At 35.1% G+C, this 23626-nt stretch overlaps 1 protein-coding gene across 1 annotated transcript in view; it reads left to right on the plus strand.

Annotated features, from left to right (window-relative positions):
- The window catches only part of TAF4B (TATA-box binding protein associated factor 4b), a 113221-nt gene that overhangs the window by 16153 nt on the left and 73442 nt on the right, over nt 1–23626 (plus strand). Inside the window, exons 4-9 of the mRNA XM_068563585.1 lie at nt 3013–3174; nt 3282–3404; nt 5260–5349; nt 7954–8568; nt 15646–15781; nt 16452–16554. Of these exons, the coding sequence (XP_068419686.1) occupies nt 3013–3174; nt 3282–3404; nt 5260–5349; nt 7954–8568; nt 15646–15781; nt 16452–16554 (1229 nt within the window). The remainder of the gene's footprint in view (nt 1–3012; nt 3175–3281; nt 3405–5259; nt 5350–7953; nt 8569–15645; nt 15782–16451; nt 16555–23626) is intronic.

Below are 23626 nucleotides of genomic sequence, written 5' to 3' on the forward strand. Positions count from 1 at the left end.
AGCCTTATCACACTGGTGCACCTGGTCACCTGGGCAAGGCGTTCACAACCTGTTTGTTGGGGATGTTGAGGCACCAGAAAAATACGAAGTTTGAAGAATTTACAATACAGTTATTTTATGAAAGGGGTTTCAACTTCCACAGTATTTTGAGTAAATCAATTTTTTTATTGTATCTATTAAAGATTTAGTACATATAGTTGTACTAAAATGGTATATATGTGTTGTTTAATTCTTTTCCTTGGGTTATTTTTCCATATATATGTCTACAATAGCTATTTCCATGCAGGGTGTGTATAACTTTTCTTAATTTAGATTGATGCATATTTTAAGCTGAGTTGCTCCTTAGTGGTAGGCTAAGGCAGTAGAAATTTATCAGTGAAGTTAGTGAATAATTTCTTTCTTTTTTTTGATTAATTAATTTTTGGCTGTGTTGGGTCTTCGTTTCTGTGCGAGGGCTTTCTCTAGTTGTGGCAAAAGTGGGGGCCACTCTTCATCGCGGTGCGCGGGCCTCTCACTATCGCGGCCTCTCTTGTTGCGGAGCACAGGCTCCAGACGCGCAGGCTCAGTAGTTGTGGCTCACGGGCCTAGTTGCTCCGCAGCATGTGGGATCTTCCCAGACCAGGGCTCGAACCCGTGTCCCCTGCATTAGCAGGCAGATTCTCAACCACTGCGCCACCAGGGAAGCCCAGTGAATAATTTCTGTGTCCACTTTGAGAGGTAAAGCATCTCAGTTTTAGACATTTCTTGGAAATAAGGAGCTAGAACTTGGATGACTCTCCTTAAAAGGCAATTTAGTCTGTGAAATTTGTATACAATTAATTTCACTGACTCTTGTGTATTAATATAGCTGATTTTCACAATTTACTTCACATATACCCCAGGTCTTTTCTCTCCTGTCCCCTATACATGCCTAATCAGTGCCAGTGCTGTCTTGCAAAGCATAGAAATAGCGTTGCCTGGTCTAGAATATTGAGATTTATGATTGAGTTTAAAACAGTCCATCCATTACTGCAGTGTGATTATATACATAGAGTAAGACCAGGATTGTGTATTTCTCCATGCCTCTTAAGAGTTGCAGGTATCTGGTAAGGTACAGGTAGTAGCTATATTAGAAAGAGTTATGAAGGACAAATTTTGTGCTGGAGACAATAAAATATTGACAAGGAAAGTAGGAGTGCCACAAATGCTTCTTATACTCACAAAAAATAGGACTTTTTTCCTGAGCTCACATTTCGTTGGGCCTTATTTTGCTTCATAAGGAAGAGGGACAGTACTCCCCTGAGGAACCCCTCCTATCAGTCCTGCGAGGTAATCATAGTCAACAGCTAAAGTTTGACATTACTTTCTTAAATATAGTAGTACAGAGAATTAATGGTAGAGTATAAAACATACTCACTGAAAAAAGAGTATGTGTTTACTGTACATAAACCTAAAAATGTTTATTAGAAGATCTCCAAAAGGATTCAGAGGGAACTGTACAGTACTTGTCCTTGAAGAGCAGGACTAGGGATAGACTAAGAAAGAGACTTCATTTTCATTGTTGTCTTTGAGATCTGTTAATATTTAATAAAACTACTAATTTAGGTATGATTTTTAATTTTACCTTTTTTGCTTAACATTTCATAAGTTTTCATCTTCATCATTAATCAGTGTTTTAAATTTCTTTCCCATTTTTTTACCCCCAAAACATTCTTGTCTAATATATGCTTCAGTCTTTCTAAAGTGGAAATTTTTGATGTATATTTGAATTCACTTATATTGATTGTTGCAGAAAGAAATTTTCTTGAGGGTAATAGCAACCTGACCTTTTTGTGTTTTATGCCTGTAGAACACAAGTATTTAAATTAAAATGATGGTGCAGTGTTCAGTTTTCTGTGTGAATTGTAAATACTGTTCTCTCCCCCACCCTCAAACTTTACTCGTGTTCTGTAACTTTTAGTGTTTGTCTTTAAAGTAAGATTGTTGCTTTATCTCAATCTGGTTGTCTAAATTATTACCCAATTTGTGATTTCTTATATTAAACTTTTTATCCTGCAGGTGGTGCTATAATCACACCTCATTTAATAGAGGCTAGAAGAAACAACCGAAATTCTTTTCAGTGTGAAAATAAGATAATCACATTTTGTAATATTTGTTATTACAAATTACAAATCTATCACTGCTTTTCTAATAGTCTACATAAAAGCAGCTTATCTGAATATGAGACGATCAGTAGATCTCTCAGATTTATACTTAATAAAAAGCAGGGGCTTCCCTGGTGGTGAAGTGGTTGAGAGTCTGCCTGCTAATGCAGGGGACACGGGTTCGAGCCCTGGTCTGGGAGGATCCCGCATGCCGCGGAGCAGTTGGGCCCGTGAGCCACAGCTACTGAGCCTGTGCATCTGGAGCCTGTGCTCGGCAGCGAGAGGGGCCGCGACGGTGAGAGGCCCGCGCACCGCGATGAAGAGTGGCCCCCGCTCGCCGCAGCTGGAGAAGACCCTCGCACAGAAACGAAGATCCGGCACAGCCAAAAATAAATAAATAAATAAATAAATAAATAAATTTAAAATTACAAAAAAATGATAATAAAAAAAATAAAAAGCAGAATATTATAAAATAAGAAATTCTATATTTTCATACAAAAACTTACTATTTCAAATTTTTTTGGAGAAGTATTAATAATATTTGAGGACTACGTGCTTGGCACCGTTTTTTAAAAACAATCCCAGGATAGTAGGTACCATTGCTGTCCTTGTTTTTTACAAACAGGAATCAGAGGGTTAGCAGGATAAAGTAACTTGCCTGAGGTCAACACTTGGGTGTCAATGATAAATAGGTAAGTAGGTGAGAATGAAACCCAGAGCTGCCAGAGTCCAGAGCTGGTAAATGGTGTTACATTGCCTTAGACTAGTAGAGCATAATATAAAACCAAGGATGTCAAGATCCATTTGTAGTCTAAGTGTGAAATGAGGCACTCGCCATGATGCATATCATAGTAATACATATCTCAATATCTACCGCTTTTACTTTCAGTCTGTGGCTGTGCCAACCAGTGTTGTCACAGTGACCCCTGCGAAGCCGTTGAATACTGTGGCTACCCTGAAGCCTTCAAGTTTGGGAGCGCCACCCACCCCCTCAAGTGAGCCCAGTCTCACAGCAGAGAACTCAGCCACTGCTCAGACTAATCTTTCTCCGGTAAAGCTCTCCCTTGTATCTTACATAAATAGAACTCTTTACAAATTTTCTTCAAGTATATTTTCTAGCTAACATTTGTGAGTGTTTGTTTATACTTCTATATTTAGACGATGCTAGAAAATGTGAAGAAATGTAAGAACTTCCTCGCAATGTTAATAAAACTAGCATGTAGTGGATCACAGTCCCCGGAGATGGGGCAGAATGTGAAGAAGTTGGTGGAACAACTTTTGGTAAGTTGGGACTGTAAAAGCTCTGTAAGCAGCCATAGAACATGTTTTAAATGAGAAATAAATATTTTTAAATGAGGTTTATCTTAAATGCATTTTTGGATAACCTTTGCTTTTGCTTATTGAAAGCTTTGTAATGATTATAAATCTTAGACTAGTAAATCTAGTCTATACAGTCGTCCCTCAGTATCCATGGGGGTTGGTTCCAGGACCTGCCGAGGATACCAAAATCCACGGATGGTCAAGTCCCATAGTTGGCCCTCCCTATCTGTGGGTTCCACATCTGTGGATTCAACCAACTGCGAATTGTAAATATAGTACTACACCAGTCCTTAGTTGGTTGAATCTGCTCATGCAAAATGTGGGGATACGAAGGGCCGACTGTATTACTTTATGTTTGCTAGTCTTGCTTCACTTAGCCTAAAAAGCGCTTTGGAGAGAAGGTTGACTACTTGGTCAAATAAAAACTTATAAGTATTTGGAGAATATTTGGCCTCATGAAAAGAGGTGGTTGGAAAAGTATTTTAAGAGCTTTTCTCCCGATCGTTATGGATATTCTTTAGAGTCCACTGGTTTGTCTTGTACCCTGAATGGATCTTTCACCCAAATGTAACAGCTCACATTTGGTCATCTGGAAAATAATTGGTTCACTGAGCTGTATAGATCTTCCAAATGTTGACAGATTTGTTATTTAAGATATCAAACAATCATACTTGTAATCTGACAATCGCATCAGAAAATTTTTTCAGTACAGGGAAGCTATCAAGCTCAGGATTGTGGTTACAAATTTTCCAAAATTCTAATTTTGGCCTGAGAGCTCTGATTTTTATCATTAGCAACAAAAACCATCAGTTGTTTTCCTTACAGTGACAGGCTTGGTTCGTTTGTTTGTTTTTTGAGAGAGTGTCTCTCAAAATACCCCAATGTGAATAACCACAGCTGGTTTGATATTCTTTCCAGTAAATGCAAGAAAAGCAGCTAGCCCAGCTAGCAACTCAATCACAAGGTGCTTTTCCTTGAGTATCTTACTTTGGTCTACTGTATGTGTGGTTCCCATTAGGTTGCACACAATATTTTAAAAAGATGTCTACTGAAGGGTTAAGATTTAGTAAAATTAAATTTTACTGTTTTATGAAGGACATTTTAAAGTGGAACTGGCTCTTTTTTTTTTTACCACACATGCATAGCAATGCAGAGTATGACGACAACTATTTAAATTTGTTATCATTGCCTTTCTTGCCAGAAGTTGCTTTCATACCATCAGTGCAAATCTCAGCACAGTGAAAAAGGCCAAAAAACGATTAGTATTAATGTGAAAATAATTTAGACCTCATAGACCCCTGCAGTGTTTAGAGTCCAAGCCAGTATGGAAGGGTTCCTAAGTCCTTTGGAACAACAGCATATCTATTATTGTGGCCTTGTAATAAAATACAGTCTAACCTCAGTTAAAGTAATTTAAAAATTGAGAAAGGAAAACAAAAAAAATCTAAGGCCCCCACACCAAATAACTTCCAATTTCCTATCCTAAGAAGTGTAGGACTCCTGTGTCTTTACTTCTTAATTGTTCTTGACAGACTGTGGTACTATCACCTTATCCAGTCAGCCAGCTCTTCTCTCACTTTGCTTACTGGGATCTTAAAAAATAATAATAATAATCTCTTCATTGTATTCTGTATGAAAAAACATCTCTATGTTTATTCATTTTGTAGGGGATGTGAAAAAACCGCTCCCATTTAATGATAGACTTTGACTTTATCACTGTTCCAAGTTTGCTATGTCTACAATCATGAATCACAGACTTTTCCTCTTGTAAAATATTTGTAGACCTAAAAGTGTTTTTCTTTCTTCCATTCCTCAGGATGCAAAAATTGAAGCAGAAGAATTTACTAGACAACTGTATGTTGAACTCAAGTCTTCACCTCAGCCTCACCTAGTTCCTTTCCTTAAGGTAGAGTTATGTGTTACTTTGAAGAAATAGTTTGGATTGGATTACTTTAAAGTAATTTAAAATCTGAATATTTCAATATGGCAGCAATTTAATGTGAAGATAGTAACAGTAGAAGAAATCTCTCAGGGCTGTTGTAATCTGTAAAGCACATTCATAATTCATATTCTTTGCGTTGGAACACATTGAGAAAACAGAAGTAACATTCATGAACATAACTTAATGATTATATTATTTGATACTTGTATTCTCAAAGATTCTTAACTTTAAAAAAAAATAGTGTCTCTGCTTTGTCCTGATGACTCTTATTCTCTTAGAAATAGTAAACCACATGGTACCAAATTTAGTGTGAAAGCTATTATTATTTTTTTTGGAGAGGGGAAGCTATTATTTTTAAAAACTAATTTATATTGTTAGTAGGCACACTCTTCTCTAAGATTTATTGAATTAAGTAGATTTTGATGGAGAACAATAACTTTGATAACAAGAGCTTTGTTTGGCAGGCTGAAAAAATATATTCCTTTTGGATATTTTGAAGCTGAAAAGGAATTGAATTGAAATTTATAAAGTTATTAAAGACCTGAGATTTTAGTGAACCAAACACTCATCCCATATATTTTGAAATAATGGAACGAAGAGTTGCCTTTAGAAAAATTTGGCTTAATTGTCTAGGGGAGATGAAAGAGACTTCATAGAGGAAGACTCCTTTTGATGCCTCATGAAAGAAGAGTGGGAAAGGAGATGGGGCACCACATTTTCAGAAGGCTATTAAAATAACTGGAAATTGTCCCTAGGAGGCTGACCATGTTGATTAGGAAGTTGCCAATCATGTGATATAAAATGTGGCTAAAAAACTGAGAATGTTTTAGCCAGGGAAGACTTAGTCTGGGGAAGGGAAGATTGAAGGGTCAGCGCAGTACTGAACATCAAATGACTAGAGCCCTGTTTTCAGGTGACCCTCTTGATTGAGAAGTTAGCTGCAGTTCTTCTTGGGTCCGTTTCAATGTAAAAGTTCTGTGAGCTGTAGGTGCTCTACGTGGCACTGACAACTCTGTTTAGTGTATCTATGTTTCATACTCACTGGAGACACTGTGGGGGAGAAGGAGGGAAATAAGAAAGTACCTACTATGTGTTCTGTGCTTTGCTGGCTACTTCACTTATAATTTGCATTGTTTGGACTTAATTTTCATATCAGTCTTTTCACAATAGGTGGTAGATGGTATAGTATTTTCCATTTTGGAGATGAGAAAATTGTTTAAATTGACTTAACTTTTGATCAAACACACAGGTCTAGAATTTAGCCTGACTCTACTGGCTATGTAACACTCCCTTGAAGTTACTAAATATTACCATTACGTATTTGCATTTTGTATCAGTTTTCTAAGGACTATTATTAAGCCTTATGTTTTTTTCTTGAGAATATTTTTTTCACATCCTTGAGAGCTCTGGAGGTTGAATGTTGCATAGGGATAAGGGATTCGGCATTTGGACTTAACTCTGGCCAGGTGATCAAGAGATAATTTAACATACGTGTTTTTATTGTTGTCTCTTTAAGTCTTATTACTTTAACATTTCTTTCCAGTTGTGTTTTTCTCAGGTCTCCCCCATCTTAGATTTCTTGCTTAAATTTAACTAATCAGATCACTTCATTTGTTCATGTATTTCCAAAGCAGCTTGTTTTCTACCATTTTTAAAGTTTGGGAAAAGAGCGTGAAAGACTTTTTGTTTCTTTCCTTTGATACTATTTATAGATATATATAATTGCAAACCATCAGATTAAAATTTTCTCAGTCTTTTTAAATAAAAAAAGTAAAAGAAGTAACTAGAAGGAAAGGGAAGAGAAGCAATAGTTCTCATTTGCTTCTTAAGTAAAGGCAATCTGACTGAATTTAAGTATCAAGACAAGGAAATCTTCCAAAACAGCCCATGAATTCACTGAAAGATAACCTACTAACCACCTCCTTTTTCATCTTTTTTTCTTACTCAAAAACAAAAGTAGATAAAAACCCCAGGGATGAAAAGGCAGAACCTTCTCCTTTTTAGGTTAAGCTGTTTTTATTTTTTTAGCAAGATACAAAGGTAGACTCCAGCTTAAAATCCAGTCAGAAGATATTCTAGCTCAATTAAGGAAATTGACCTTAATTGACCTGTTTCTATTAATTTTATTTTGATGTAAAGACTGTTTCTACTCAAAGTTTGGAAGTTATTTAACAAAAACTTTTTTTTTTAGATTCTACTGTCCTGTAAACAAACTTGTAGATACTGAAGTTATGGGTGATCTATTATGGGGTTTAGATAAATACAAATAAGTAGGATACAGTGTTTTATTTTACCAAATTAACATTTGATACCAAATTAATACTGAGGTATATAAAATAAGTTTAATACTTAGACATAATAATTATGAATTGAAAAATGAAGCACTTTGGGGCTTTAAATTGTATCCTGGATATTGACAGAATGTAAATGATTGATAACAGATTTCCTCAACTGAAATGTTGGTATATTTTTAATTTTATGTTGTAAAGATATGACATTCAAAGTAGTTCTATTTTACTAGAGCTCATTTATTTAGTTATCAGTGTTTTATTTGTCCTCTGTTTCTAGAAAAGTGTGATTGCCTTACGACAACTGATGCCTAACTCCCAGAGCTTTATTCAGCAGTGTGTTCAGCAGACTTCTAGCGAGGTGTTCATTGCTACCTGTACCACAGCAGTAATGCCTTCTCCTGTGGTGACAACAGCAGTTTCCTCAATCCAGCCTGAAAAGCCCATCATTGGTTCTGAAGCAGCAACATCTGGAACTGTGTCAGTGCAAACTCTGAATCCACTTGCTCCAGGGGGAGCAAAAACTGGAGTTGTGACACTTCATTCTGTGGGTCCAGCTGCTGTGCCAGGAGGAACAACAGCTGGAACTGTTGTGCTTCAGACTCCAAAACCGCTAGTGACATCTCTGCAGAACACAGTGACAGCAGTCTCACTTCAGCCTGAAAAGCCAGTTGTCTCTGGGACAGCAGTGACACTGGCCCTCCCCTCGGTAACTTTTGGAGAAACCTCAGCAGCAGCTGTATGTCTTCCGTCTGTGAAACCTGTTGTTACTTCTGCTGGGACCACATCTGACAAGCCTGTCATTGGCACTCCAGTCCAAATCAAACTTGCACAGTCGGGCCCCGTGCTTACACAACCAGCCAGCATTCCACAGGCAGTTAAAGTCAAACAACTAGTGAGTAACATTTCATTTCTTCCTCCATTTCTTCTTTTGAAAATTTCAGACATTCAGAAAACTGGCAAGACTAGTAAAATGAACCCCTGTGTACCCTTGACCAAGGTTGACCAGTTGTTAACGTTGTACCATGTTTGCTTTGTCTCTCCCCCCTCTATTCACATACACAAACACACACGTAATTTTTTCCTGAACCATTTAAGAGTTGGTTGCAGAAATTGACTTTGTGCCATTAAGTACTGTGTATCTCTTAAGGAAAAGGATTTTTTTTTAGCATAACTGCAGACGTACTTATTATCACACATGGGTAGTTAATATTGGCACAATATTTCCAGTTGTCCCAACAATGTCCTTAATAGCTAATTTTTTTTCTGTTTCTAGTAAAGAATTGCATATTACACTTACTTGTCATTTTTTTTTTTTTTCAGGCTCCGTTAATGTAGAATAGTTCTCAGCCTTTTGTAGTTGTTCATTTTGTTGTAATATTTTAAGTGCCTGGGCTAGTTGTTTTGCAGAGTGTCCTTTATTTTGTTTTGTCTAATCATTTCCTCAAGACTAGATTCAGATTAAATATTTTTGGTAAGGTTATTACATAGGTGATATTATGGTAACATTTCTTTTAAAAATGTGCTGAGGGAAGAGAGAAGTGAGGGGAGTAGAGGAGTAAGAAGTTGTGTTTCTTCCTAAACCCTATAGATTGGGAAGTTCTATAGATTGGGAAGTTCTTGGGTGGAAGAAACCTGAAATTTTAGCTGTTTATCTGTTAGTGTTTAGATCTACTTCACTCAAGACACGTTTTATCGGAAGACTGAAAGTATTGTTAACCTGTGGAAGATAGTACATGGTGAATTAATTAAAAATCGTGTTTTTTAAGTAAAGTTCTCCCCTACCTTATACTGTAACAGAACTGTTCTTTTGATTTTTGGTGATTGCCCTTGTTCTTCTTTGAAAACCTTCATGTTAAAGGCTGTGTTTTGAATCTCTTTGTTTTAGTTTTTTCTGCTTTTTGGAACAGTAAAATCTAAGTAAACTTCCCAGCCTTGTATACATGATCAGGAGAAGACATTAGTATCTGTGAAGGATTGTCTTTGAGGCAGAGGGCAAGCTTTAGGTGTAGAATGAAAGAGGAAAGATCAGTTTGGACAATAGTCAAACTCTTGGGTAGGTGGGAAGTAATAATCATTTCCTGGGCATTGATCTTTTTTCATCCCTTCCTACTCTGTGTCTGATTTTATTTTATTTATTTTATTTATGGCTGTGCTGAGTCTTCGTTTCTGTGCGAGGGCTTTCTCTAGTTGCGGCAAGTGGGGGCCACTCTTCATCGCGGTGCGCGGGCCTCTCACTATCACGGCCTCTCTTGTGGCGGAGCACAGGCTCCAGGCGCGCAGGCTCAGTAATTGTGGCTCACGGGCCCAGTTGCTCTGCGGCACGTGGGATCCTCCCAGACCAGGGCTTGAACCCGTGTCCCCTGCATTGGCAGGCAGACTCTCAACCACTGCGCCACCAGGGAAGCCCTGTGTTTTTCAACGTTAGGTATAAAATTTGTGTGATTTATTTCCTTTAATAATCATGAATTTAAAAATCCCTGTTAATACTTTATCTTTTTCTAGCTTGTACTAGTTTTCCTGAAGAGTTGTATAGGTTTCCTGCCTTCTTGATAAGATGTTTTAAATATCACACTTTCAAGGTATGAGAATCCTCTTAATCTACCATTGCAGAGTTTAGATTTTGTACAGTTATTATTTTATGAAGTATATGTTTTCATTCCAGATTAAAGAGACCCTCCTCCCAATTTTTTAAAAAAAATTTAGATTTATGACCACATGTTATCTTTTCTATCTCATGGATTTTTGTATGTTGCCCTCTGGGGATCTGCTAAAGTTCTCATCAAGTAAATTAGCTAAGATTGTTCACACTTTCTTTAGGTGTAAATTTTTCATTTTGTACCAGTAGTTTAACATAGTGCTTTGGATATCTTGGTCCTCAAATGCTTGAATTGTTGAAATATGGACTAACCAGTAGTTCCCGGATTTCATCTAAGAATCTAATTCTTTTAAATGATTAATCTTATTGGTTGTCTACCAATTCTGGCATAGCAGCTGTTATAGGATGTTATATACTACAACTAAGCGAAGCTTGGCATTTGTACCTTTTTTAAAAAGTTAATGAAAGAGAGTGGATGAATTGGATTAGAGTCTACCAGTGGTGGATAGATAATAAGTAGAAGCTTTCAGGAGTTTTGATGCTTAAAAGTTTTCCTTAGGATATTTGTGAAAAAATTATTTTACACATAATTGAGCAAAAGCTAAATTTAAATTAAACATTGCCATAGTAATTCAGTTTAAATGTAATTAGAAAAGTTAATTTAATTTAAAAGAGCTAAATTTTAATGTCTCATCATTTTTTAAATTAAATTTTGATAAATTTTAATAACTAATTTTAACACAAAAAATTAATAAGCTTCTCAAATCCGCATGTGTGAACAAAAATCATGAATGAGAAAGGAAATTCAAAATTCTGGGTTTCTGGTTTTAGAAAAAAGGTGTATAGTTTTAGAGAGTAAACTGAATACTGTTACTCTTAGTAATCATGTGCGTGTGTGTGTGTGTGTAAAATCTTTAAAAAAAATTTTTATTTGGAGATAGGGCAGGAAGTTGTAGTATTATCATAGATATTTTCCTTATTTCAGATATGTATTTCCCCAGGTGACTATTACTTGCATTTCTTTCTTAACAGAATTGTAGACATTTGATAAGTCAGTGACCAAGTACGTTCAACAATCATTCTCCAACTATTACTGTTTTGCGGATATAAGAGAAAAACAACTAATTATCAGTATATTATTAATGTGGTAATTTTCAGTTTCATTGAAGTAAAACTGATCTCCTAAAATAAATTGACCCAGAATATTAGAAAAAATTGGTTGTTGTTGCATCATATTTTTGTCTCATACCTAATTATTTTGAAGTAGGGAATCATTAAAGAATTTCAAAATACACATTTTTATATGAAATGCTCTGTGAGGCTTAACTCTGCTGATTGTCTCTGACTTCACTTCTCACTGAAGAAGGAGAAATATTTTCAAGGTATAAATTTCAGTCTCTGAGTGTGCTGGTGGCCAGTATTTTTGTTAAAGAAGTTGAAATTAAAATTGAGTAGGAAACAAAACAAAGATTATTGCTTTATTGGGTCAAGTAGTTCACTGTCAGTTTCATATTGGACTGATCTACTAAGATCCAGACTTAAGTAATCAGTTTGTCTTTTTTTTCTTTCTTCTTAGCATGCTGTTAAGAGTGACAGGAGAGGTAGAATTCAGTTGTTGATTGTCAAATAGGACTAATGAAAGATTTGGTAAAGAGGCTGAATCCAAGTAAGGCCTACTACCCTTTATTTTCCATATATAATCAGGAGTTGCGTCGAAAAATCTTCATGGACTATAATTTAGTCAGGGTTTATATAGTATTAATATATAGGTTGATTAATGCCAGTTCATTTAAATTTAATTGAAGAATGTATTTTTTTTAGGGTTTAGTTTGGTGAGGATACATTAGAATTTATGGAAAATAAACTATTTAGAGACAATATTTACAGTGTGTATGTTGTCTTATTTTTGCCTTATTCAAGAAAATGTTTTATTATGAAAATTTCCAAACATAGCAAAGTTGAAGTTTATAGTGAACACCCGTATACCAACCACCTAGATTCTACTATTTACAGTTACTATACTTGATTTATCCACCCATCAATCTTAATTTTTGATACATTTCAAAAGTTTCTTCCTAAAAAATTAAACATTAATTTTAATGCATGCATATCATTAACTACCAATCAATATTTGTTTACTCTTTTCTTCTTTTTAGCTAAAATTTATATTCAGTGATGTGCACAAATTTTAAATGTAACGTTGGATAAGTTTTGACAATGCTTACCTCTGTGTAACTCAAACCCTTTCAAGATATGGAGTGTTACCATCACCTTGCAGTTCCCTTTTGTCCCTTCCCAGTCAGTCCCCACCTGTGTACCTCCAGAAGCAATGACTCCCACAGATTAGTTTTGCTTGTTGTTAAAGTTCATATAAATCATCATACAAATAAGCACATTTAAATTTTTTAACAGAAATTTATAGGTTCTCGATTTGAAGCAGCATTTACTGATTTCTGTAAAAGCTGGTAATAAAGAATTCATTTGGGCAAATTTTAAAAAGTGGTTAGAAGGCCCTTTGAAAAAACAGCATATTCTGAGGTTGCCAGGGTTGAATTTTAATCTAGATTGGGCATGGCAAATACATTTCAACTCTCATTATAGGATTTTACTGGACCTCTCTGTTAAGAAAGATTCTAAGGCTGCATGTGGGTGTATAGAAGTGGTGGTATTTAGTGGTGTATGCTTGTCCCAGAGTATGAGTAGTGGCACAAGAACCACACATTGGCTGTTCCTAAGAAATAGTGGCAACTAACATGTATTTCCTGACTTTTTTTGGGGGGGGGCCCACGCTGCGCAGCTTGCGAGGTCTTAGTTCCCCAACCAGGGATTGAACCCAGGCCCTCAGCAGTGAAAGCACAGAGTCCTAACCACTGGACCACCAGGGATTCCCTATTTCTTGACTTTTTATACTACAGTTTTTGTTCATTTGGGGCCCTATGTTTTCTAGAACTCAACCTCAGTGAGTGTGTGCCAGTAATCACATATTGAATATTATATAAAAATTAGAGGAGGTATTACCGTTTAGTAACTTTGTGTGCATTTACTACTTGAGTTATTTAGAGCTAAGTATTTGATTGCTGTGTATTTATGAACAGAGGAGTTGGTGGGGTCGAAATATAGAGAAAGCAGAGTGTGAAGGGTGTTCTCATTTACTAGTTTAATCTGTACTTGTGTTTGTTTGCTTCCTTTCCTTATGGAATTTAAGAACAGTTCCATGTCAGATATTCCAGATCATAGTTAATGTAAAAATCATAATTAATGTAAAAAAAAAAAAGCTGTCACCTGAAGAATATTGTGTAGCTCTAGACCTGCAGTTTCTATTAACTATAGAACATTTAATTATGTTAACATCCTAGTAAAACATCAGAACTTGACTTGTCAAGAGAAAAAGCTAAGGTATGTACTATTTACTCTTCTTCTTTTCTAGCGTTTTTTTTGGAGGGAAAATAAATAAAGGACATGTTTTAAAAAATATAATAGCTCTTTGTTTTGCTTGCCAAGTAGGAGCAGATATATCATCTTTGGGCCAATTTCCATCTCTCTAATTTCAGTCTCCATAAGATGCCCAATATTGTGGTCTAAAAATGGTACTTTCTTTGAAAGAAGACTACTGAACTGTTTTATACTTTCTCACTCATGGTATTTTATTTTGTTCAGCAAGTGTGCAGGAATATACTGCACATATGATACCAAGTGTATTAGGTACACTTGGTAGCATACATCCTCACTGGTACATCCTCATTAGGATGAGGAATGATGGGTATCCAGGATTGTTAAATCAGTTGGCACATTTGCCTCCTGCTCCCTGCATGAACTTGCCCTGGAGTGGGCTGTAGGCTGAGCCACACACATCCCTGGCCTGGGAGCCCTCCCGCAGGCACCAAGGCTTGCCTTCCCCAGCTTGTTCTGTGCTAGGGTCACACGCTGATGCTGGGGTCTCTTGGCCTCCATGCCCCCACCCCTCCTCGCAGGACCCCAGGAGGCATAGAGCCTCCTTCCACCTCAGGGGCTGGTCTCTAGGCTGTTACTTTTTTTAAATATTTTTGAGTACCCATCAAAAATGGTATGAAGACTAACTCATAAACAAATTTCTAATAACATTTTATTACTATCTTCTGTAATTAAAATACTGAAAAGAATACCAAATAAAAGATATCAAGGAAGAAAATATGAACAATAGGGAGGTATGCCAGAATTGTTAGGAGTGTTTCTGTTTTCTTTTGAGTTTCAATCTGAATGCATAAATGGGACTCTGAATGTGTATTACTTTGTAGAATTTAAATCTGTTTCCTAGGACTTTACAATACATAAGTATGATCTCAACTGAAATACATCAGTGTTTTCAAGAGTTGTTTATCTCTTTCAAGAGTCTCTTCTCATAGAATCATGGCAATTGAATTATTCCAACTTGTATTTTTTCTCTAGGAACATTGGTTCCTATAAGATTATTTGTTGGGACATTTTGGATTTCTTGTAAGTTACTTTTGTTTAGTAATACGCACTAGACAATTTTATTTATAAAAAATTAGAGTATAGAATAAATTATACCTCCAGAATTCCATTTTGAAGTCTACCTCCTAGATCATTTATATTAGCCATATATGAGTTTGAGGACTTATAAATAGTTCGCTCTCAATAGCTGTCTCAAATACATGGTGACTGTTTTTTTTCTTTGAAGTGAAAAAATGAAACTCTGCTATTCTGTTTTTTCTTCTTTGAAGCTAAAAACAAGGCCCTGCTATTACTTTAATTTCTCTTCCTTTATCCCCAACCCTCACCCTCTGGACTTCTTGAACTGTTATCTTGGAGAATGCCTTTAGCATTGTTATCTTTCAGACACTTTTAAAAAAACAACCGATTGAAAGTCATCATCTTCTAGAGGTATATTTTGAAATATTTATGGATAAAAAGATATATCTGGGATTTGCTTTAAAATAATTGAGAGTGGGGAGAAGTGGGTAAGGATATAGATGAAATAAAATTGGTCAAGAATTAATCATTGTTGAAGCTGGGTAATAATGGTATAGGTGGTTTCATTTTATTGTTCCCTCTGCTTTTGTATGTGTTTGAAATTTTCTGTGTTAAGTTAAAAGATGAAAATAGGGTCTATTTGGAGATTTAAATTGAGCAGAATATAAATTTGAATTACACTCTGAAAATTATAGTGTGAGATAGTCATGTTTTTCACTTTTGAGTAAGATAATTTTGCTACATACAAATTTAAATTTTAAGTAGGCTTTCTTGTGATGCTACGATAAAGGTATACTTAGTTAGGTGAGCCTAATCATTTGTTCTGTTGTTACAATTGAAAGCTTGTTCTTTCCTAAAGCAGCTCTAGTTGAATGACTGTATTAATAATTCTCATTGTTTCAGGTAGTCCAGCAGCCTTCAGGAGGCCTTGCAAAACAAGTGACCACACTTTCCCATTCTTCAGCATTGACCATCCAGAAATCTGGACAGAAGAAGGTGACAGTGAGCACTGCAGTACCTACCAGTCAGTTTCCTCAAGGTAGACCCTGGCTCATCCCTACCCCATCACCTTGGGTTTGGAACATGATGGGTTTCCGTACTTTTCTTTTGCACTGTTAAGAGAAGAGAGATTTCTTTTAAGTTGAGACCTGTGAGAGAAGACTGAAAGATAACTTTATTATATTCTTTGTACATAGCCACTTTTTAAGGGTGTATGTTGTTTTAGATTAAAGAAGCACCACTCATGGTGTTTTGTAACTAGATAAAACAATCTACTAGTAAATAAAGTACTTTTTTTAACTTCTAAAATTTGCTATTATTTCTTTTTAAAATGTGCTTCTTTCCCTACGTTTGGAAGTCAGTCTTACAAATAAAAGAGGTTTTATGTATTTTTTAAATCTACCAATATAAAGGATATATTATTAACATGTTTCTGTCACCTTTTCTGTGTAATATTTTTATAATGCTGGTAATTCTCTAGCCAATTTGAGGACCATTTAAAAAGAAATGGGAGAGGTCTTAATTTTACGATTTCTTGTGCAGGGAATAAATTCATTGTCATGTTTGAATTTAAACATAGTTCTAGGGCAGCTTGAAATTTTCTTTGATTATTCTATATGCATTAAAAATGACTTGTCCTGAATTTTTCCTAAAGTAGTGTGATTGCTTTTTTTAAATTTTACCTTTTCTTTCTTCTTTTGTTTTTATAGCTTCCATTCTAAAGCAAATTACCCTGCCAGGAAATAAAGTTCTGTCACTTCAATCATCTATTCAGAAAAACAAAATAAAAGAGAATGGAACAACATCCTTCAGGTAAAGAAATTAAATAGTTAAAACTTGGTCTGGTTTAAGAAATTAATATTTTTTAAACAACAGAAAAGGGATGACAGAATAATACTTATATAAAATAAATTTAATGATGCCTTTTAAAAAAGCTAACAGTACTTTATTGAGTATAATTTATAAGCAGTAAAGTACACAGATCTTAAATGTAGAGCTCAATGAATTTTGACAAACATATGCGTGTGTAATCAATTCAGACCAAGATGCTGAACATATCCATCATCTTTATGCTCTTTCAAATCAATGACTTCCAACCCTTGCCTTTGGCAGCCACTGTTCTTATGTCCATCACCATAGATCATTTTTGTCCATTCTTGAACTTTACATAAATGGAAAATTACATTATCTACTCTTTTGCATTTGACTTTTTTCACTCAGCATTTTTTTGAGATTTATCTACATCATTTTGATTATTAGAAGATTGTTCTTTTGTACTGGTGAGCAGTATTCATTGTCTGAATGTAAATTTGTTTATCCGTTTTCCTGTTGATGGACATTGGGTTGTTCCCAGTTTTTTAATGATTCTATATAAAGTTGCTGTAAACATTTACATACAGATTTTTATGTGAACATAGGTTTCATTTCTCTGTAGTAAATATCTAAGAGTATTATTGCTGGGTCATTAGGTAAGTATGTGTTTTACTATTTAAGAAACTACCAAAGTTATTTACCAAAGGGACTGTACCATTTTGCATTCCCACCAGCAGTGATGAGAGTTCCAGTTGCACTCCAACTCTGTCAGTACTTGTTATTGCCAATTCTTTTGATTTTTACCATTCCAGTAAGTGTATAGTGGTTGTTATTATTGTCATTTTAATTTGCACTTTCCTAATGACTTAAGATGTTGAGCATCTGTTCTTATGCTTATTTGCTATCCTTATACTATCTTCTTTGGTGAAGTGTGTATTCAGATCTTTTGCCCATTTTTCCTTTGGGTTGTTTTTTTTCTTATGATTGAGTTTTTAGAGTTCATCATATATTCAAGATCCAAGTCCTTTGTTACATAGTGATTAGGAAGTATTTTCTTTGTGGTGTGTTTTATCATTCTTTTACCAGTGTCTTTCACAGAGCAAAAGTTTTTAATTTTGCTTAAGTCTAGTTCATTAATTTTTTCTCTTCTAGGTTATGCTTTTCATGTTTTGTCTAAGAAATGTTTGTGTAACCCAAGGTTTCAAAGATTTTCTTCTATGCTTTGTTCTAGAAGTTTTACAGTCTTATGTTTGTCCTTCTTGGATTGATATTCTTTAATTTCTACCAGTTGATTACTTAAAAATCAGTGTGTGGATATCCTATTTTCTTTTTTCTCTATCTTCTCCCAGTTTTAGTTGCATTATTTGTCACAATTTATAAATATTTGTACATTAGTCCTCCTTCCTCATCCCCACCTGTATTTTAGTTGTAGTTCTACTTTTATATTAAAATGCTCACCTTCAGTCTGTTCTCTGAAGTTTTCCCAGTCATCTCTTGTTTGGATGAAATTAATTGAATGTAGTCCATGCTTTGATCTACCAGGACAACCATTATTTCATCCTTGTGCCTGCCACTAGTTCTCTGGTCTCTCTTCTGCAGTTTTTATTCAGTCTCCTTTTACCGAAAGCCTTTGAGGTGGGGGTGAGTGGGTTGGGAAATTGGTCGCAATAGGACAAGAAAGTATGCACTGGGAACTGTTTTCCTTTTTCACTTATTCTTGTTTTGAAGTTTGGGTATTCTTTGTCTTCAAGTTATGCCGAGGCTGTGTTTCTTGTTGTTCTGTATTGTTTTGGGGAGTAAATGTTGGAAGATGGTGACCTAGGAAGTCATCACTGTCTTCCAGTACAGTGAGTTTTGACAAAAGGCTAAATTCATGTACCCAGTACCTCAGTCAAGATACATAGAATACTTTCAATACCTCAGAAGCCTCCTTTGTGAGACTTCCCAGCCAGTCCCCCCATTATACCTTAGGCAGCCACTGATTGGCTTCTTAGCATTGTAGATTTGTCTTTCCTGGGGTTTCAAATCAATAGAATCATATAATTTGTATTATTATGTTTGGTTTCCTTTGCTCAGCATAATGTGTTTGATATACATCCAGTGTTGTTGCATGTATTAGTAACTTGTTGCTTTTCATTGCTGAGTAGTATTCCACTGTATGGGTATACTGCATTTGTTTGTACTGAATTGTTTGTCTCTTTATCCATTGGTGGACATGCGGGTTGTTTCCAGTTTTTGGCTATTATGAATAAAGCTGCTAGGAACACCTGTTTCCAAGTCTTTGTATGGACATAAGTTTTCCCTTTACTTACATAAAGATATGAGTGAAAATGCTGAATCATTTAGTAGGTATATGTTTAACTTTATAAGAAGCTGCCAAACTGTTTTCCTTTGTGGTTGTACCATTTACAGTCCTACCTGCAAAGTATGAGAATTTGTTCCATATCCTTGCTAACAATTGATAAACTGCAGTTTTTAAAGTTTTAACCATTGTAGTTGGTATATGGCTGTACCCTCATTCTTCAGTATCTGCGGTGAGATTGGTTTTAGGACCCATTGCAGATGCTCAAGTTCTAAAGTCTGCCCGGCATATCTGTGGTTCTGCATCCTCGGATTCAGCCAGCTCCAGATCATCTACTACTGTATGTATTTATTGAAAAAAATCTGTGTATGAGTGGACCTGTGCAGTTCAAACCCATGTTGATCAAGATGCTGAGTGTATTTTCATGTCCTTATTGGCCATTTGTGTAGCTCCTTTTGTGAAATGTCTGTTCAAATATGTTGCCCATTTTTAAATTGAGTGATTTTGTCACGCACTTTTTCTTCATCTATTTAAGATGGTCATTCATTTTTTAACTTATACAATGTATTGTGAATTACACTGATTTTTAAAAAAATAGTTTGAATGTTAGTATTCCTGAAGTATTATTATCCTTTTTATATATTGCTGCATTTGATTTGATTAATATTTTAAGGGTTTTATATGTATGTTCATTAGGGATACTGGTATATAGTTTTCTGTTCTTATGGTGTCTTTGCCAGATTTTGGTATGTGGTTATGCTGGTCTCAAAAATGAGTTGTACGATGTTTTTCCCTCTCCTTTATTTTAAACCTTTGAGTAGAAATTATATTATTTCTTCCTTAAATATACGAATGAATTTACCCTTGAAACTAAATAGGTCTTTTGTTTTCTTTGGGGGTAAGGTTTTGGGTTTTTTTGGTTTTTTATTATTTGTTTGCTCTGGGTCTTAGTTGCGGCAGGTGGGCTCCTTAGTTGCGGCAGGTGGGCTCCTTAGTTGTGGCTTGTGGGCTCCTTAGTTGTGGCATGCAAACTCTTAGTTGCGGCATGCATGTGGGATCTAGTTCCCTGACCAGGGATCGAACCCAGGCCCTGTGTATTGGGAGCACGGAGTGTTATCCACTGCACCACCAGGGAAGTCCCCTGGGGGAAGGTTTTGATAAGAAAGTCAGTTTCATCTATAAATGATTTTCTATGTCATCTTAATGTCAATTACAGAAAGTTGCATTTTTTAAGGTTTTTATACATTTCATCTTACTTTTAAATTTGTTGAAATGAAAGTGTGCTACTACTTTCTTTTCCTTTTAATATTTGTAGATTCTTTAGGGTAACGTAGTATCATGCTTTTTTTTTTTTTAAAGGATTTTGTGTATTTTATCTTAGTTGTTGACTTTTTTGGGCATATAGCTGTTCATTTTATTCCCTTATCCTTTTAATATCGTAAGATTTGTAGTGATACTCTCTTTTCATTGATATGTTTTTTTCAGTTTTGTTTAGTGTTTTTAGAGAGTTAACTTTTGATTTTACTTTTTTTTAAAAATTAATTAATTTATTTATTTTTGGCTGCACTGGGTCTTTGTTGCTGCACACAGGCTTTCTCTAGTTGCGGCGCGTGGGGGCTACTCTTTGTTGGGGTGCATGGGCTTCTCGTTGTGGTGGCTTCTCTTGTTGTGGAGCACGGGCTCTAGGCACATGGGCTTCAGTAGTTGTGGCACCCAGGCTCTAGAGCGCAGGCTCAGTAGTTGTGGTGCACGGGCTTAGTTGCTCCCCGGCATGTGGGATCTTCCTGGACCAGGGCTTGAACTCGTGTCCCCTGCATTGGCAGGTGGATTCTTAACCACTGTGCCACCAGGGAAGCCCAATTTTACTGTTTTTATCTGTTCATCTTTTGTCTATTTTATTGACTTATAAAAAATATTCCTTTCTTTTCCTTATGTTGGGTTTTAGTTGCTTCTCATTTAAAACTATAAACCCCCTAAGTACTGAGTTAGCATCCAGCCAGTTATAGTGTTTCATTTTCATTTTTATTCATGTCAAAATGTTTTCTCCTCTTCCTTTTATTTAATAGTACAAATATTTGGGGCTTCTCTAGAGATTTTATTCATTTTTTTTCTAACGTAATTTTGTTCTGATCAGAGAATATACACTGTAAAATATCAGTCTTACTAAATTTGAGACTGTTGTGGTCAAACTTGATGAATATCTCATATGCCCTTGGAAAAAATGTATTACTCAGTTTGGGGGAGTAGTTTTTTTTAAGTGCCATTCTGGTGAAGGTAGCTAGTAGTGTTTATATCTATTTCCTGGCTTTCTTTTTTTGGACTAGTTCCATCAGTTACTGAGAGTGGGTATTAAATCTCCAACTATGCTTATAGATTTATTTTTTCCTTTAGTTCTGCCAGTTTTTGCATTAATTATTTGAAGCTCTGTTATTAGGTATACACATATTTATAATTGTTATATTTTTCTAATAAATTGGCCCTTTTATCATAATTACATGTCCTTTTTTTATTATTATTTTTTTAAATTTTATTTATTTATTTTATTATTATTTTAAAAAAATTTTTGGCCATGCTGCATGGCATGCGGGATCTTAGCTCCTGGACCAGGGATGGAACCTGGGCCCCCTGCGGTGGAAGCACAGAGTCTTAACCACTGGACCACCAGGGAAGTCCCCACATGTCCTTCTTTATTTGAAAATATTTCTTGTATTGCTGTGTATTTTATCTGCTGAATATAAACACTTCAGCTTTGTTATTGTTTGCATAGGCTATCTTTTTCCTTCCTTTTTTTCAACCTACATGTGTCTTTGTATTTAAAGAGTGTCCTTTGTACATTGCATATAGCTAGGTTGAGCTTTTCTTATGAAATCCAACAGTTGTTTCTTTAGGTTAATATTTTGCTATTTTATTCATTTGTTTTTTGTCTTTTAGGGTAAATGATTATTATATTTCATTATATTTCATTTTAATATATTTCATTATATTTCATTTTAATTCCTCTGTTGGCTTCTTATCTATATCTCTGCATTTTTTTGTTTGTTTGATCTACAGGGATTACAATATGCTATAACATGTATTTTTAGTATGCACTCTATTTGGAGTTAATATAGTACTACACATAAAATATGTGAACTTTGCAACAATATAAGTCCATTTACCTCACGCTCTTCTTCTGTGCTATATATTTTTATTTTCATAAGTATTACATCAGCATACATTATAAATGTATGTATGTATCTACAGTGTTATGATTTTAGCTTTAAAGTCTTTTTTTTTCCTTAAAATATTCTTTCTTTTCTTTAAAACATTCCCAGTGCTCTTCTTTTTTTTCTGTAGAGTTCAGTTTTCAGTGGTATTTTTTCCCTTCAGCTAAAGAGCTTCCTATAGCATTTCTTGGTCTGTAATGCTGGTGACAACTCTTCTGATTTCCTTTTCTTGAGAACTATTTTTGTTTACCTTCCCTTTAGAAGGGTAGGTTTTTTTGGTTTTTTTTTTCCAATTAGAAATTGTAGGCTGACCCAATCTTCTTTACTGTGAAGACTTAAAGATGTTATTCCATTGTTTTCTTTTCTCCATTGTTTCTGATGAAAAGTCAGTTTTCATTCATATCATTATTCCCATGTGCATACTGTTTTTTGTTTGTTTTCCTCTCACTAGTTTAAGATTTTCTCTTTGTTTAGATTTCAGCACTTTGACTTTGATTCAGTCTGACTCTAGTTATGATTTCCTTTATATTTCTTCTGCTTGGGTTTTACTGAGCTTCTTGGATCTGTAACTTTATTTTTCTTTTTTTATTTAGGTTTATTATTTTCTTATTTTATTTTGGGTTTATTTTTCCTAACTATGGAAAATGTTTCTTCAGATTTTTTTTCTTGGCCCCATTATCTCTCCCATCCTTTTATGAATCCAATTACATATGCATTAGGCTTTGATATTTTCCTGCATATACCAAGGCTCTGTTATTTTCTTTGATCTTTATTCTCCTTTAAATCTGTCAGCATATTTGTATGCTTCCTTAAAAATCTTTGTCTGCTAATTGCAACATTTGCCTCATTTCTGCCAACTTTTTTTTTAAAACTCTAGGTCCCATTTTCCAGTTTTTCATATGTCTTATAAATTTTCATTGTGTTCAGAACATTCAGTGACTTTCTGTTTTTTCACATATCTAGTAATTATTGACTCTGGATTCAGTTATGTTCCTGGAGACTGATTTTTAGTTTAGTAGACTTTATTTTAGTTTAACTTGACTGTTCTTAAATTCCAAACTTAGTCTTTCTTAGGTTGAGTAGCAGCTGAAATATTCACTCGGTTCTTTCCCCTTCCTGTTGCTGTTTTTGTTAGACTGCCTGGAGTGTCCCCTGGGGCATATGTAGTTCTTCCATCAGTCAATGATTAGGTCAGATTTATATGCAGATTTGAGGGATTACTCCTCTGTGGAGCCTTACATTCTGGTGTATCTTCCCTAATTGTCCAAGTGCTCTTTCAACACTAAAATCTGTCCTCTGACACCAAGAATACGGCACAGGCTGGAGAGTGCTTTCAGGCCAAAAGACATAAACTCACAAATTTTACCCATCGTTGTTACCATATTTCAAGGGTTGACTTCTCTCTAGTTTCTGGTTGCCTTTTTCCCATTTTTTAAAATGGTTACCTTTTTAAGAAGTTGTATGTTGATTTTGTAATGATTAATTAAGCTACTCTGTCATTACCAGAAACCATACCTCCATTTCTTTTTTAATAGATTTTTGTTCTCTATTGGAATTATCTTCT

This window comes from Eschrichtius robustus, chromosome 14 (assembly GCF_028021215.1).
Source record: "Eschrichtius robustus isolate mEscRob2 chromosome 14, mEscRob2.pri, whole genome shotgun sequence".
Classification (NCBI taxonomy): Eukaryota; Metazoa; Chordata; class Mammalia; order Artiodactyla; family Eschrichtiidae; genus Eschrichtius; species Eschrichtius robustus.